The 17,065-nt window shown below is 38.9% G+C and overlaps 1 protein-coding gene across 4 annotated transcripts in view; it reads right to left on the bottom strand.

Annotated features, from left to right (window-relative positions):
* Positions 1 to 12,775: 12,775 nt before the first annotated feature.
* The window catches only part of LOC145342248 (ecto-NOX disulfide-thiol exchanger 2-like), a 271,181-nt gene continuing 266,891 nt past the window's right edge, over positions 12,776 to 17,065 (bottom strand). For 3 of the 4 annotated variants that reach the window (XM_080187653.1, XM_080187654.1, XM_080187651.1), the window contains one exon: positions 12,776 to 16,526. In XM_080187653.1, the coding sequence (XP_080043779.1) occupies positions 16,389 to 16,526 (138 nt within the window). In that variant the 3' untranslated portion in view covers positions 12,776 to 16,388. The remainder of the gene's footprint in view (positions 16,527 to 17,065) is intronic. The other variant, XM_080187652.1, reaches the window with a different exon arrangement.

Genomic DNA, 17,065 nt, shown 5'->3' with positions numbered 1-17,065 from the left:
GGAGCGCTGCCCCATCATCAGATGAGTCCTGACTCAACTGATGAAGGGGCAGGACTCTGAAAGCTCATACTACCAAATAAACCTGTAAGACTTTAACCTGGTGTTGTGAGTCTTCTTACTGTGCTTACCCCAGTCCAACGCCAGCATCTCTACACCAAGGTCCCTCAATGCAGGCTGATACAGAAGATGAAGTCACATGGAATCCATGCTGAGTTGTTAAGATGGATACATAACTAGCTTGGTCATAGAAGACAGAGAGTAGTGGTGGAAGGGTGTTGTTCTGACTGGAGACCTGTGATCAGTGGTGTTCCACAGGGATAAGTGCTGGTAACTTCTGTTGTTTGTAATATATATAAATGACTTGGAGGAGAATGTAGGTGGTCTGATTAGTAAGTTGCAGATGACACAAAGATTGGGGAACTGCAGATAGTGAGGAGAAGTGCTACAGGATACAGCAGGATGTAGATAAGCTGGAGAATTGGGCGGAGAAATGGCAGATGGAACTTAATCTGGATAAATGTGAGGTGATGCATTTTGAAAGGTCTAATACAGGAGAGAACTATACAGTAAATGGCAGAACCCCTAGAAGCTTTAACATACAGAGGGATCTAGGCATGCATGTCCACAGTTCTTTGAAAATGGCAATACAAGTGGATAAAGTGGTCAAGGAGGAGTTGGGGAAGAGCATAAAAATTGCCAAGTCATGTAGCAGCTGTAGAGAACTTTAGTTGGGCTACATTTGGAATATTACATACAGTTGTAGTCACCATACTATTGGATGTTGGAAAGGATACAAAAAACGTTTACCAGGATGTCGCCTGGTTTGGAGAATATTAGCTGTGAGGAGAGGGTTAAACATCGGAAGTTGAGGGGTGACTTGATAGAAATTTACAAAATTGAGAGGCATGGATAGAATGGATAGTCGGAGTCTCTTTCCCAGGGTAGAAATAAGAAGTTTAAGGTAAATGGGTAAGAGTTTAAAGGAGGTGTGAGAGGCAGTCATTTACATAGAGGGTAGTAAGTTCCCAGAATATGCCGTCAGATGAGGTGGTAGAAGCAGGTACAACAGCAATGTTTAAGAGGTATCTTAACAGATACATGAATAGGCAGGGAATAGAGGGACACAGACCACATAGAGACAAAAGGCCTTTAGAAAGCTGTGATGTGTCAAAGGGCCTGTCCCTGTGCTGTTTTGTTCTTTGTTCAGTCTGCAACAGACATGAGTCTGTGGTCTACTCAACTGACATATGTGCCTACAGGCAAGCCACAACAATTGGTAGCAGCTACACATGAGTTTCCATGATACATTGCAAACTGGAGAAACATATGGTTGAATTAGACTCCTTATGGACAATATACCTGGTGAGACAGCTGATACCTCCTATGATTGTCGCTGTGCCTCAAACCAGTTTTCATTATTAGTGTGAGAAAATATACTCTTTTTCAACTGATCCTGAGAGCAATGGCTGGTCCTGGTCACTTATGTCAGGCGAGTCATCAGGTCTGCACATTTGTGTAAGGGGCCTAACTGATATGCTGGGATCTGCACTGGTTTTCTTGATCTATTTTGGGCCTCTTCATGCATTTTGCACTTTCTTTCTCTGCAAAGGTTGTATGACAAAGATGAGTAACTTTCAGGAATATGCACAACCAATGGATAGTGTATATGGCAAGGGTGAAAATCAGGCATAAGGAGTGGGAATGACATGGTATAAGCAGAGTGGGTGGATTGAATAAGATCAAGTGACTTGAGGTTAGGGGATAATGCAAAGGGCTGAAGGAAGTGATGTGGTGGTGATGAATGCTGTGAATAGAGCAGAATTGCGAGATTTGGGTAAATAATGGCTGCCAGCTGACCAAATGGGGTTCAGTGAACCACGTATAGTACTGAATACATGGCTTCATCATCACATCCCTGCTACTGACTTGGGGTGGTGGAGAAATGGGGTGACGTTCCTTCTTTTTCTCAAAGAAGATTCCCCCAGACCTCTGCTGCTATTCAAGGCACCGAGCCTTGAAGTAAGTACTGGAATTCTTCACATGACTCATTGTCACCACGCTCAAGGCATGAAACGCTTGCTTCCCCATTGCTCATTAACCACCACATAACCCCCTCCATCCTATGATCTTATCTCCAGGTTAATTGATGCTGCCTACTGGCCCTGCAATGAAGATATTAAAATTGTGGGAACTACAGGAACCTTAATAACCTCTTACTCATGAAAATTAGTTTCTACAACCCTATTACTTGAGGCATGAATCTAGCCAAACTTCATTTAATCAGGATGCATTAACACAGGGCAAGTTAAATAAGATTCCAACATAACAATCTCCAATTTACAGGTCAAGTTTAGCAAAAGTATTTCTTAATTCAACTGAATGCTTTTCAGCATTATAGAGGACTTGAAATGGTGTGAAAACAATTCATCCAGTGTACTAAGAACACAAAGAAATAACTTGTAATTAGTTAAGTCCCAAAGTCCTTGATGTCAAAGTCGATGAAGTACTTTTGAAGTGTGGTCAGTGTGGTAATGTAGGAATCTAATCCTACTTTAAGGTAGATCCATCCTAACTAGGCTAATAAGGTGCATTATTCCAACTAGTATTTGTTGTTAATGAAGATGTCTCACCCGAGCTGCCAGCTGTCCAGGTCTATCAAATGACTTTGAGAAATTCTAGTTGGAACTAGCCAATTCATGTTCATGCCAAGCATCTGTAAACTCATTTATCAATTAACTTCTACCCACGGGTTGAATCTTCCTCTGAGCAAATTGAAGTTGAATTCTTTGAACCTATATTTTCCTACAAGCTTAATTTTCTTTGTTCAACTAACCCCCTTATTACAGTTTGTAAGATTTATGAATGTCTTCCCTTGTTAGCATGCTGATCTCTTATTTAGAATTCAGATATGGCAATCATTAGCTCACACCATCATTAGATCACACCCAGATCACACCCGTTGTTCTTATCAAAGATCATGCTAACTTGATTGATCTTGAGAAATCAGTGCCAAAATGTTATTTGCCATTCTGTCAATTATCCACCTAAATTACATATGAGCTTGTTGATGATCACAGAACTTCAGCTTTTTATAAAGAATAATAATACTGAAGACAGTTTACACAGCACTATTGTCTTGGTGACCATCGAGATGAAAAGTATTTTGGATTGCTTTGTTCTAAACTCGCAAGCTTTGATATTTGACTCCTGCCCCACACTACATTTTAATGTGGCCAGTTGTGTTTAGAGGTAGAGTTCATGATCGAGGATGCCAAATTATTTACAGTTGGTATAATCTTCCTGCAACTCTAAATATTCATTTTTCAACAAAACTCTTATTAGTCTCTTGGTTATCTCATGTTGTTTCACTTGCTTTGTGTGCACATTTACATTCCATGTACCTACTTGGGTTTTTGATTGCCATATCTGCTACAAATGTTTAGAAGGTCTAATACAGAGAGGAAATACACTCTAAATGGCAGAGTATTGATAGGCAAAGGGATGCAAGTGTACAGGTACACAGGTCACTGAAAATGGCAACACAGGTGGAGAAGATAGTCAAGAAGACACATGCCATGATTGCCTTCGTCGGCCAGGGCATTGAGTTTAAAAATTGACTAGTCATGTTGCAGCTTTATAGAACCTTAATTAGGTCGCATTTGGAATACTATTCAATTCTGGTTGCCACACTATCAGAAGGATATGCAGGCTTTGGAGAGGATACGGAAAAGATTTACCAGAATGTTGCCTGGTATGGAGAGAGGTTGGAGAAATTCGGTTTGTTCCCACTGGAATGATGGAGATTGAAGGGGGGGGGGGGGGGGCGACCTGGTAGAAATCTACAAGATTGTGAGGGACATGGACAGAGTGGATAGTCAGAAGTTTTTTTTCCAGGGTGGAAGAGTCAATTACTAGGGGGCAAGATTTAAAGATGTATGAGGCAAGTTTTTTTTTATACAGAGGATGGTGGGGGTACCTGGAACTCACTGCCGGCTAAGGTAGTAGCAGGGACGTCTGGACAAATACATGAAAAGGTTGGAAATGGAGGGATATGGTGCCTGGAAGGGAGGGGGTTTTAGTTCAGTTGGGCAGCATGTTCATGCAGGCTTGAAGGGCAGAAAGACCTGTTCCTGTGCTGTAGTTAAAACAGATCTTGTACACAATGGAGTGAATAATACTACCAAAGTGGCATAAATATCTTAAAGGATCATTACCTGAAGTATATTTGTTATTGGGTGATTTTATTGGAGGCTGAACTACATTCAAAGAATAAAGACTACACCATTGATTGAAAATTTCATACAACATGAAGTTAGAGAAAAGCGGTATAGCATTACATACTGTGCATTTATTCAGAATAATTGGGTGCATACTTTGCATTAGATGTAATTATTTAATTTGTAAAATCCAATTAATTGTAATTTTAAGGATAGAAAATATTTGTAGCTTTCCAATGGTGCTTTTTTATTTTCCTTTTCTTACAATATTTTAATGCAAGATTGTTAAAATTTAAAATTCTTTCAAAAAGATTATATAATGGCTGATAATTATATTTTCACTTTTATGTAACATCAAGTATTTTACATCTTTCTACCTTGCATGTTTAAGCTCCTAATAAAAAGGCAAGTACTGCAATTGTAAAAGTAATTTCTGTAGCGAGGAGTATTAAATTTGTACAAGTCATTGGTTTAATTGCTATATTTCTTCTGGTAGCTATATTGTGATAGCACAGAATAAATTCCAAAAAAAAACCTATAAAGGTAGTGCCAAGAGTCATGAATAAAGGTATTGCAACACTCTGCTAAAAACATGAAAAAAGGCAACCAAAAAGAATGGCTAAATCACAAAAATAGATGATGCAAATGCAGAGTGCAGTTCAGATGATCCCATTGCTGGGGATATCCACAATGGATGGTAATTTACCCTTTGGTATTCTGAGTTCCCTATGCAGTGTAGTGGCAAATTTTGAGGTGCAGGAGTTTTAAGAAAATGTGCTGGGCAACTAATTTCTAATTCTGCTGTTACATTGTTCTATATATTAAACATCTGGGTCCTGCAAATATCAGTAAACTCTGCTTTTTAAGTTAAAAATATTTGTGTTGGTAGGCAGTCAGAATTTTATTTTGGATCATTTGGTATTTTGAATCGATAGTCTTTAGTGTAGCTGGAATTTCATTATGCAACAGTTTAACTATATAATTCAAGCCTGTTTAAAAACAAGAATTACAGAAAACTTTATTACTTCTAACTAAGGAATGGTACATTCTGGAGCCACTGCTTTTCTTGATTTATATTAATAACCTAGACCTGGGAGTACAGGGCACAATTTCAAACTTTGTAGCTAATGCAAGACTTAGGAGTATTATGAAGACATGTTGCAGGTTAAATTTTAAGTAGGGAAATGTGAAATTAGGCATTTTAGTCAGAAGAGTAAGAAGAAATGATAAAATGTACTGTGCTAATGGGAGTGCCAGGAGCAGGGAGAGCTGGGTATATATATATGTGCATAATCTTTGAAGCTGCAGAGCAGGTTGTTAAAACAATTAATAAATAAGAGCAGAGAGTACAAAAGTAAGTTATAGACCTTCATAAACCACTGGGTTGGTGTCAATGGGAAGGATGTGAAGCTTTCAGAAAGGGTGCAGAAAAAGATTTACAAGAATGGTTCTGAGGGTGTTTAAATTGGCGCATCTGGGGCTGTTCGCCTTGGAAAGAGAAAGCTGAGAGGAGATTGGTTAGAATTTGAATTCAAAATCAGGAAATGTCAGGGTAAACTGGGGAGGAATTGGTTCCATTGGCAGAAGGTCGAGAACCCTGAGGCAATTTTAAAAGAAACCACAGACAACCTCATTATGCAGCAAGTGGTTCAGATCTGAAATGCATCTGAGTATATGGTAGAGACAGATTCAATTGTGATTTTTAAAAGGAAACTGGATAATTACCTTAATATTTCTTCTTCATTACGTTTCAGTTCAATCTCGTAATGAGCATGCCATTCTATATGCTACGCTAGCTTTTAAATTTCCCAGTGATTGGGTGGTTTTCAACAATAAATCCTTAAGCAGTCTTCCCACACAAAATGTTATCCAGTTCTATTTATTCACGGTGGGAGAACAAATAAGGAATAGTCAAAAATTCTATTTTAGTGCAGATTTGTATTTATTTGTCATATTTTCTGCTGGGGGATGCAGGACAGTGTCGTATCTGCGATTAAATTGCAAGCAGCGGGAGCTTGCAATTCATTCCAAGTAATTAGATAAGTAGGAAATAGTGGCAGATCATTTTTCTGCACCACAGGCACTTGGATGACGATTCAATTAAAACCTGAAGTCTAATGTGACTGAAAATCTGTCGGGTGGCATGTAGAACACCAGAGGGCATACTTGCTGTTGCACTGTATGCTTCATGGTGTATATAGTATTGTGTTACATGGCTAATCTTATTTACTTTTATAGGGTTAAGGTTTCATCAGTATCTTACACTTTGTAGACATGATAAATTGCATCCACATTAAAAATAAATTTGTGCTTAAACTTAGTATGGGTACCAAAATAATTAGCCAGTCGGAATTTTGGAAATGGCAACCAAGGGAGTGAAGTTAAGGTGAATGTAGATTTACGGGTATGGCTGTGCCTTACGTAACCCAGTTTCTGAGAATTATTATTAGAAACTTCAAACATGAAAAGCAAGAATTGAAAGTCTGAGTTTGAAAAAAATAGAAGTTTTTTTTTCCCGTTCACCCACGTATCTCAAAATATTAAAGAATCAAAAAATTTCAATTAATCATAGAATACATACAATACAGAAGGAGGCCATTTGGCCTATCGAGTCTGCACCAGCTCTTCAATAGAGCATCCCACCCAGGTCCTATCCATGTAACCCTATGTATTTATCCCACTAATTAACCTAAACATCCTGGGACACTGAGGAGCAACTTAGCATGACTAATCCACCTAACCTACACATCTTTGGGCCGTGGGAGGAAACCCATGCAAACATGGGGTGAGTAATGTTAGTCACCAGTAAAGCAAATCTCAAAAATAAAGTCGTGACCCCACACCCAACCCTTTATCTTTTTGTGGTTGCGAACATTGGAAGCTCTGTGTGTTGGACTATAATAAAGAAAATTAGCCATGCAATAAATTGCAGTATATAGCACAAACTGCCATGTACCAGAAGGATCTCTTCCCCCATTCTAGGTGGTAGCACAGAAAATACAGCACAAGTAATTTGAGAACACATTTCAATCAGGCCTCAGTGTTTAATGGTATTATATCAGTTCTCTGGATTAATGATGTGTGGCTTGTACAATTATGTCATATGAGACTCGATTGTAATTGTTGTCACAGTTGGTTCATTCAAGCAATTGATGTTGGTGATGATATTTTAAGTTTTGAGGGGAAAAAGTTACTGGGAGCAAGAAAATAAACATAAATCTTCACATCCTAACTATAATTTATTGAAGAACTTGTGGACAAAGAACAATATCATAGAGGTTTACAGCATGGAAACAGACCCTTTGGCCCAACTTGTCCATAGTAAGAAATCTCACAACACTAGGTTAAAGTCCAACAGATTTATTTGGTAGCTTTCAGAGTGCTGCTTCTTTGTCACGTGAGTGGGAATTCTGTTCACAAACAGGGCATATAAAGGCACAAACTCAATTTACAGAATAACGATTGGAATGCGAGTCTTTACAGCTAATTAAGTCTTAAAAGGAGAGAGCATTAAGCACAAGTTAAAGAGATGTGTATTGTCTCCAGACAGGACAGTTAGTGAGATTTTGCAAGTGCAGGCAAGCCGTGGGGGTTACAGATAGTGTGACATGAACCCAAGATCCCAGTTCAGGCTGTCCTAGTCTGTGTGGAACTTGGCTATCAGTCTCTGCTCAGTGACTCTGCGCTGTCGTGTGTCGTGAAGGCCGCCTTGGAGAATGCTTACCTGAAGATCAGAGGCCGAATGCCCGTGACCGCTGAAGTGTTCCCCAACAGGAAGAGAACAGTCTTGCCTGGTGATTGTCGAGCGGCGTTCATTCATCTGTTGTCGTAGCGTCCACACGGTCTCTCCAATGTTCCATGCCTCAGGATATCCTTCCCTGCAGCATATCAGGTAGACAACACTGGCCGAATTGCAAGAGTACGTACCGTGTACCTGGTGGATGGTGTTCTCAGGTGAGATGATGGCATCTGTGTTGATGATCCAGCACGTCATGCAGAGGTTTCTGGCAGGGTTGTGTGGTGTCGTGGTCACTGTTCTCCTTAAGGCTGGGTAGTTTGCTGCAAACAATGGTCTGTTTGAGGTTGTGCAGTTAGTTGAAGGCGTGTGGGGGTGGCCTTGGCAAGATGTTCATCTTCATCAATGACATGTTGAAGGCTCCAGAGGAGATGTCGTATCTTCTCTGCTCCAGGGATGTACTGGATGACGAAGGGTACTTGAGTAGCATTTGCTACCAAATAAACCTGTTGGACTTTAACCTGGTGTTGTGAGACTTCTTACTGTGTTTACCCCACTCCAGCACCTCCATATCCTAATTTGTCCATTCCGCCCTTTTTTTTTAAGAAACGCCTAAGCTAATCCCAATTGCCTGCATTTGGCTCATATCCCTCTATACCCATTGTACCCACTAATTATCTAAATGCTTTTTAAAAGATAAAATTGTACTGGCCTCTACTACTACCTCTGGCAGTTTGTTCCAGACACTCACCACTCTCCGTGTAAAAAACTGCTCTTCTGTACATCTTTGTATCTCTCCCCTCTCACCTTAAACTTATGCCCTCCAGTTTTAGACTCCCCTGCCTTTGAGAAAAGATATTGACTATCTAGCTGATCTGTGCCCCTCATTATTTTATAGACCTCTATAAGATCACCCCACAGCCTCCTACACTTCAGAGAAAAAAGTCACAGTCTATCCAGCCTCTCCTTATAACACAATCCATCAAGTCCCAGTAGCATCCTAGTAAATCTTTTCTGCACTCTTTCTAGTTTAATAATATCCTTTCTACAATAGGGTGACCAGAATTGCACATAGTATTCCAAGTGTGGCCTTACCAATGTCTTGTACAACTTCAACAAGACATTCCAACTCCTGTATTCAACATAGTAAAACTATTCACTTGTTGTGTTAAATTTTAAATCTTAATACTGTTACATACCATCTATCAAACTATGCGTTTTAATACAAAAATCACAATCTTTTCATACTGTACGTTATCAAGGGCATAGCTGAGGGCTTCACAGAGAGATGAAGGTTGAATAATGAGAATAAGCAAGACAGGAAAACATTCAGTGATGGAGAACAGCAGGCAGTTGGCGCTCTGAGTTGTCAGGTATGCAGTAAACATGATTCTACTCAGGTGGGATTCCTATGCAGACTGCTTATCCTTCCTTGGATAATTAAATCAATCAACCTGAGATAAAGGTGAAATACTGCAGATGCTGGAATCTGAAACAAAAACAGAAAATGATGGAAAATCTCTGCAGGTCTGACAGAATTTGTGGATACTGAATTGCTAGTTGCAGCTCTGTTACAATTTTGAATCCGAAGATCTTTCTCCTCCCTGCTTCTATTAAATCATAATATCTTACCCTCTGCGGTGCTGCTATATCCTCCAATCTACAGCGCTATTGGATCATTCAACTTGCTGCAGGCAATGCCACAGGAGCAATTGGCTCAGATTTTATGACTTTTTACTCAGATTTTATTGCCAGTGTCAATGCAATGATGTTGTTGCTGACTTCAAAGATCGAGCAAAATTCCCCATGCAAGTTCCCAAATTACAGCTAGAATTAATGTTAGAAATTACAGATATGTGCTAGAAATTAGTCAACATGATTAGGAAACTAGCCAAGCATATGCACTTGATCTTCAAGCTATTTTTTCTAACAAGTTTTACTTTGGATTTTGTATTATATTTAACAGCAGTGTATCACGAGCAGTTGATGACTTAGTTGTTTCGCATTTAATTAGCTCTCCAGCTTTATATTTTAACCAATTTGACTGACAAACCAAATTTTGATACTGCAATCTGTTTTAACTGAAGTAACCCATTAAGGTAGCTTTTATCACATTAATGAGACAATTTGCAGGATTAAGATAATCATTCGACCATCTGATTAACATATAGCATAACATATTATGTTGAAAATGACCTTATGGTGACTTAAATTAACACAAATACCCCTTTCAGAACAATTATTTGAATTAACTCTTTCAGTGTTGAATGACCTGCTGCAGGTTTAATGATTGCATGGCTTCCATCACATTCGTTGAAAATCAGTGCATCTTGGAAATGACTATAGTTGATTTCTGTTCCAGCTTGATAACACTCATTTGCAGCTCAGTGTTTGGAAAAGTTAAAGTTTATTTATTAGTCACAAGTAAGACCTACATTAACACTGCAATGAAGTTACTGTGAAATTCCCCTAGTCACCAAACTCAGGCACCTGTTCAGGACAATGCACCTAATCAGCATGTGTTTCAGATTCGAAATTTCAGAAATCCAAAATAAAAATAGAAGATATTGGAAATACACAGCAGGTTAGGCAGCATCTGTGGAAAGCAATACACTTGGCGTAAAAATTAGTTTATTTATTAATCACAAGTAGGATCGCATTAGCACAATGAAGTTACTGTGAAAATCCTCTAGTCACCACATTCCAGCATCTGTTGGGTACACTGAGGGAGAACTTAGCACGGCCAATTCACCTAACCTGCATACCTTTTGGACTGTGGGAGAAAACTGGAGCATCCGGAGGAAACCCACACAGACACTGAACGTGCAAACTCCACACAGACAGACAGTGACCCAAGCTGGGAATCGAACCTGGGTCCCTGGCACTGTGAGGCAGCAGTGCTAACCACTGTGCTGCTCCTGGTAGGTGCATTGACCTGAATATGCGCCAAAGTGTGGCAGCTAGGGGAATTTCACAGTAACTTCAGTGCAGCATTAATGTAAGCCTTACTTGTGATTAATAAATAAACTTTACTTTTTGTCCTAGTTAGTGCTTTAGATGGGGAAGGACAAAAGGGTCAACCCTCCAATCTAGTACTGAGATTGATGAGTTCTTGGAAGCACCAATGTACAGAAGTAACATTAAACCAATAACCCATCAGCCTGATCAGGAGCCTATTAAAAAGATATCTCGCAAACCAACAAGGTTGATTTTCAAAGAATAAGATCAAATGTACCCGAAGCCCTTTCCATCTGGACTGATCATGTTAGAGCATCACTAGAGAAGGAGGTTTTCTCTGTGCACATCTATTATAAGTAGTTTGGAACCTCCCCACCTCTGTGTCATTTGCAGTAAGCCAGTTACCAGAGTTAATCATGAACCAAAATAAAACAGAAAAGGTTGGAAATACTCAAACCTTCCCTTTTGTCCTTCCCCATCCCCTTTCCCTTGTTTATAACCTTTCACGTTACTAATTTTTCCCTGTTCTGATCAAAGGTCATTGAACTGAAACACTAACCGTCTTGCCTGCCACAGATGCTGCCTGACCTGCTGAGTATTTCCAGTATTTTGTTTTTATTTCAGATTTCCAGCATCTGGACTATTTTGCATTTTGTATTAGTGGTTAAACGAAGTTTTGTGGCATAGTGGAAAACATTCCAACCTCCAAGGTAGAAGCTGCAGGTTCAAGTCTGCCTTGATGGTCAAGGAAGGTGCATTCATAATGTGGTCAAGTAGGCCGAGTATTAACTTGTAAATCCTTCCAACTTATGCCAATGGCAGGTGCAAGAGCGGGGGAAATTCATAGTCAGCCACGTGATGGAAAGAAATTGGGAGTTCCAAGTAGGTGTATTCTTTTTTGTTACTCATTCACAGGATGTGGTGCTGGGAAGGGTCTATGCCCATTAATGCCCATTCCTAATTGACATTGAGAATTTGATGGTGCAACACCTTCTTGAACTGCTACAGTCCACATGGTGCACTTACAGAACTTTGATCCAGCAACAATGAAGGAATAGTGATTATAATTTCAAGTCAGGATAATTTCGGGCTTGGCTTGCTGGTGGTGATGTTTTCATGTACTGTTGCTCTTGTTCTTCTTGGTGGTAGAGGTCACAAGTTTGGAAGGTGCCTCAAAGGAACCTGAGCAAGTTGCTGTAATGCATCTTGTAGACGGTACACACTGCTGCAACTGTGTGTTGGTGGTGCAAGAGGTGCTAATTAAGCAGGCTGCTTTGTCCCGGATGGTGTTGAGCTTCTTCAGCATTAGAACTAAATTCATCCAAGAAGTGGACAGCATTCCATCACATTCCTGACTTGTGCCTAGTAGATGGTGAACAAGTTTTGGCAAGCCAGGATGGAGATACTTGTTGCAGAATTCCTAGTCTCTAACCTTCTCTTGTAGCCACAGTATTTATATGGCTGATCCAGTTCAGTTCCTGGTCAATGGTAATCTTAGGATGTTGACAGTAGGGGAAATTCAGTGATGTAATGCCTTTGAACAGCAAGAGATGGTTATATTCTCTTCTGTTGGAGATGGACATTGCCTGGCACTTGTGTGGCCACTTATCAGCCAAAGCCTGAACTGTTGTCCAGGTCTTGCCGGATATTATAGATATGCACAGCAACTCTGACTCCTTTGGGGACCAGTTGGATGAATAGTATGGATCAGATTGATGCCAATAGCACGGGGTTCAACGCTCCTTACCCTACCATTGTGGCAGTCTTTGCACTGTGCGTTGCACCTGCCTTCGGGCAGAGAACTCAAGAAGGAGGAGATTACTAGTTAGATTTGAGCATTTATTGGATTTTATTCCATCAGGATTTCTGAAAGCAAAAATCAGTTTTAGGAAGTAACTTTTCAAATTGCAAAACAATATCAGCCATTTAAATAATTTCTTTATAAAACTTTTTAAAAATCCATTCTAATAAATCACAAAACAAGACTGAAGTACAACTTGCTAATTATTAGAACATATTCCAAAATGATACAGCACTCAAATATACAATTCCTCTCCCTGCTTAAACTGCCTAGAAACAAAACATATCCAGTCAGTCAAGTTAGGTTTTATTCCATGGGCAATAATGATAATTTTATTCTCATCTCATACATAAAGTATTCCTGAAAAGATCAGGAATTCTCTGAAATATTAGTAATAATTTTCTGTTATACATTTTTGCAGTTGTAAAAGATCTGTAAATTGACCTTACTTAAAACACAGCTAAACTGTCAGAGTTGTAAACTTGAGATAAATCTCAGATATTGAATCTCATCAAAAAGATGTTCACTTCATAGGTACAAATAGTGAAATGATTTGGTTCAGAGAAGTGAATATAATAAGAAAATTGTTTTACTCAGCTCACTTGCTGATTAAATAGAAGTTTCCTTCTAATTTATCCCATTTCTTGAAGATGAAGAACCCTGCTAATGTGTTTCCAATTCTGTGGTGTCATCAAAGCAGCCACTTTTCAGAAATAGAATCATTAGCATTTAAATGGTGCCTTTCATGGTCTCAAAATGTCTGAGGCACTTTATGGCCAATTAACTTTTGAACTGTAATTTATTTTTTATTTATCCAAGAGATGTTATGAGAATGCAGGGAATTTCGGCAACTAAATTATACACTGAGACGAACTGCAATGAAATAAGTGGCCAGATCATCTGTATTTGCTAGTGATATTTTTGTAGAATAAATATGATCCAGAAAACCAAGATGGAGAGCAAACCATTTGATGCCTGGCACACAAAAACAAAGCTAATTTCCATTTCTCATGTTTAAAATGATGGCCGACACACACAAGGGGAATCACAACACGAGGGAGAAGCAAATTAAGGGACAGGATGGGAATTAGTGATTAGAGTGGGAGAAAGCTCATGTGGAACGTAAATGCTGACAAAAAGCGCTTAGGACAGTCATCTATTTGTGTTATGAGTTTTATGTAATTCCAACACGTTCCAGTGAAAGCAACTAGGCAGCAATCAGGTTCAGGCTGATTTTCGCCCCACCCCCAACTCCCTTAGCCCAGGGGATCAAAGCCAAATGGGTTTTATGATTCTAGCTGAGATCAACCAATTTATCATGAACTTGGAACCTCATTGGTCTGTACAGCTCAGTATCATTCATATCAGGATTATCAAAGAAATTTCAAGCTATTCACTTAACAGGTATTTTCAATTCTCTTCTTGATTTTCACTTTGCACAGCTAAGTAATGCTATGCAGATAATCACTGCATGGGTTACTAGTCCTTCAGGTAATTCACAGGAGTAAAGGTATGTAACAAAACTAGGGATCATTTGTGCCCACAGAATAAATAATAACCTCTTACTGGAAATTTTAAGCTCCAGATATTATTTTGTGCTAAACTTCTGCACTCATTAATTATGAGTTTACAGCACACGAAACAATATTAGCAACTCACCATCACTGTATGATAACATGCCATGTAAACCAGCACTTATTAATTCTTAACTAAATAATACAGCTTGGACAAATGAAAAAAGACACTTTAAAATTTAACAAGCATCAGTGAACATATCAGGCTTGTTTGAAACCACAGAATAGCAGCAGGAGAATGCTGTCCATTAGAATACACAGATGGTATAAACCATAAAACAGCAGAAAGAATTCTCAGCTGCTTTCATTATAACCAACAGTAGGTGTTATTGTTCATGTTCTTCACCCATGGGGACACAAAACCCAAGTCAACTATCAAGTATTAAAGCTTTGTAAAAAATAATTTATCTCTAAAAAATACAACTTTTATCAATACAGTGTAGCTCAACCTGTACAAACTAGATAGATTGTCTAAAATGTACTGCTAGATTGATTCCAGAGATACAAAGGAATCAAAGTACAACAGGGATGTTTCATTTTTTAACCACAGATTTTGAGATGTAAACATTTTTTTTTCACTAAACTGGATCAATTTACTTAAACATATAGCACTTCCCTGAATATATGTTAACAATCTTTATATTTCTTCTTTTCAAACACAAGTACTAGCACATTATGCCCCAATTTTGACATAAACACTGAGAATGGATCATCCTTTCCCGTGCTACGATTTGTATCTTCAGTAAAGATGCATGTAGCCAACATTAACCCCTTGAGACAGCATGACATGCAAACTGGTGTTCCCTATTTGCCACAGATGATCAGGTCATAGAAAAATCCATTTTTTTGCAGCTTTTTTATAACAAAACTTCAACTTAACTGAAGCCCTGCTACTCCTGGATGTAAGAATGGTCTGAAGTGAAGTTATCGGTGCTACATGCTGCTAGAACAAATTTACTCAGCTGTAGACATAGATGGATTTTCTGAAGATTATCCAGATAGTTTTGTGGGCATTCATTATCATGTGATATGGAACTAGGCTGCACAGACCAAGGATATGCCAAGCTCCATTGAATTAGCTATCTCAGCTGAGCCAGTGATAGCTGCATTGGCCTCAGTCTCTGGACCAAGAAATGGAAAAATCTGTCAAGGTTCCCACTCCTAATCAGAATTCAGTAAGCCCTATTTGAAAGTGCACTTGTGTGGATGTTACATAAGGGTAAAATAAAACACAGTGCTGATATCTACACCACATTTAAATACCCTCCTGTAACTCATTATACAAACTTAAACAAAGAATTGCTACTTAAGTGAGGGCACTGTAGGACTGCTAGCATGCATGGAACAATAATCTACTTTGTGTGACCACCTTCAGGAGAACTGAGATGAGAAAGTGAGAATGAAGAAACAATCTGCATGCAGATCCTATAGATGCTGGAACTGAGCTATTGCACAAAATAAATAAAATCAGTAGTTTCTCAGCAAACATTTTGTTTGTGCAGGTGGCGGGAGGTGGGGGGTGGTGAGTATGGGTACCATATTTGTTACTGATTTTTGATTCCCACTCGCATTTCACTAAGATGTGAGACATTGGCTCATTTAAAGCTTCTACAGGTGTGACAGCTGTGGTAGGAATTTGAAAAGTACACATAACGACCAAAAAATAAAAACAAACATTTTGGTAGATGCACAGTATTTATAATATCGAGGACTGGAGGAGAGACACAGTGGTCTGATTAATATGAGACCATGTGTATGGGAAAAATGATGCTTCGTATACGTTTCATGGTTTAAGATGTTGCTTTTCTATTTGCCCCTCAGTAATAACTTGTCCCATACTACTGCTTCAGCCATGGAAGTACATCAACTATAATTGCATGGCACAGTTTGTTACCCAAGATTTGGGGTTTAAGAAACACAATTCTGTTTTTAAAGCTTATTTCCAGATGCAGCCCATATTCATCAAGCCTGAGGATTTCCCATTTTTTAAACAGGTAATTGAAATCAATCTTTCAAAAACAATCTGGTATCTATTTCAGTTCAAAATAGTATAGAAGGGTATAGAGCAGTCCTGCAATCTTGTGTGAATTATCACTAAGTTACTAGTTCTGGAGGGCCTTGATTCCATCAAAGCCACTAAATTTCCATCGTTTTTCCAAACTTGCGCCAACTCCAGTTATCTCCTGTTGGAACACATGTTGTAGTCTTGTCAGGAGGCCTTCTATTTCACTGGGAGAGATCTGCACAGAGAACAACAGTAACAATAATTGCTTGTTTCTAGGGTGATGAGTGGGCAATCATATCTACTCAATAGTAAAATGATAAATGTTATGGGCATCAATCAGCAACTCAATTTACAGTGTGAATTAGAGGGTTTCCATAAATCCAAGACTTTAATAATTAATGAGTTAACAGGTTGAGGTCATCGCCACCTAATTTTAAATAGAAAGATTACATCTATGGGTTTGAGGAGACATCATCCCATCGCTAACAGTGCTTGCACTGCACAACTCACTTACCACTGAGTGTTGAAACCTTCCCTCACTTATCTGCTCCAAGATGCTACAATGCTATTTTCTCCATTTCTATTTTCCAGCTAAGTTCCACTCATACTTTATTTTTCAGCATGAATGTCACACCCAACTTTAAAAAAGTGTTCCTGTGGACCTACATGAAAAGTAGTCAGAAATTTACCTGAATTCATGAACATCACTGAGATCCATTAGTGTTAAGAAATAATTGAAGGTGAGAGACCTTATAGACAGGGCATCAATACATG

The sequence above is a fragment of the Carcharhinus amblyrhynchos genome, chromosome 4 (assembly GCF_965287045.1).
Source record: "Carcharhinus amblyrhynchos chromosome 4, sCarAmb.v2.hapA, whole genome shotgun sequence".
NCBI classification, from domain to species: Eukaryota; Metazoa; Chordata; class Chondrichthyes; order Carcharhiniformes; family Carcharhinidae; genus Carcharhinus; species Carcharhinus amblyrhynchos.
The sequence above is the reverse complement of the archived record's forward strand: the minus strand, read 5'-3'. Positions and strand labels throughout refer to the sequence as shown.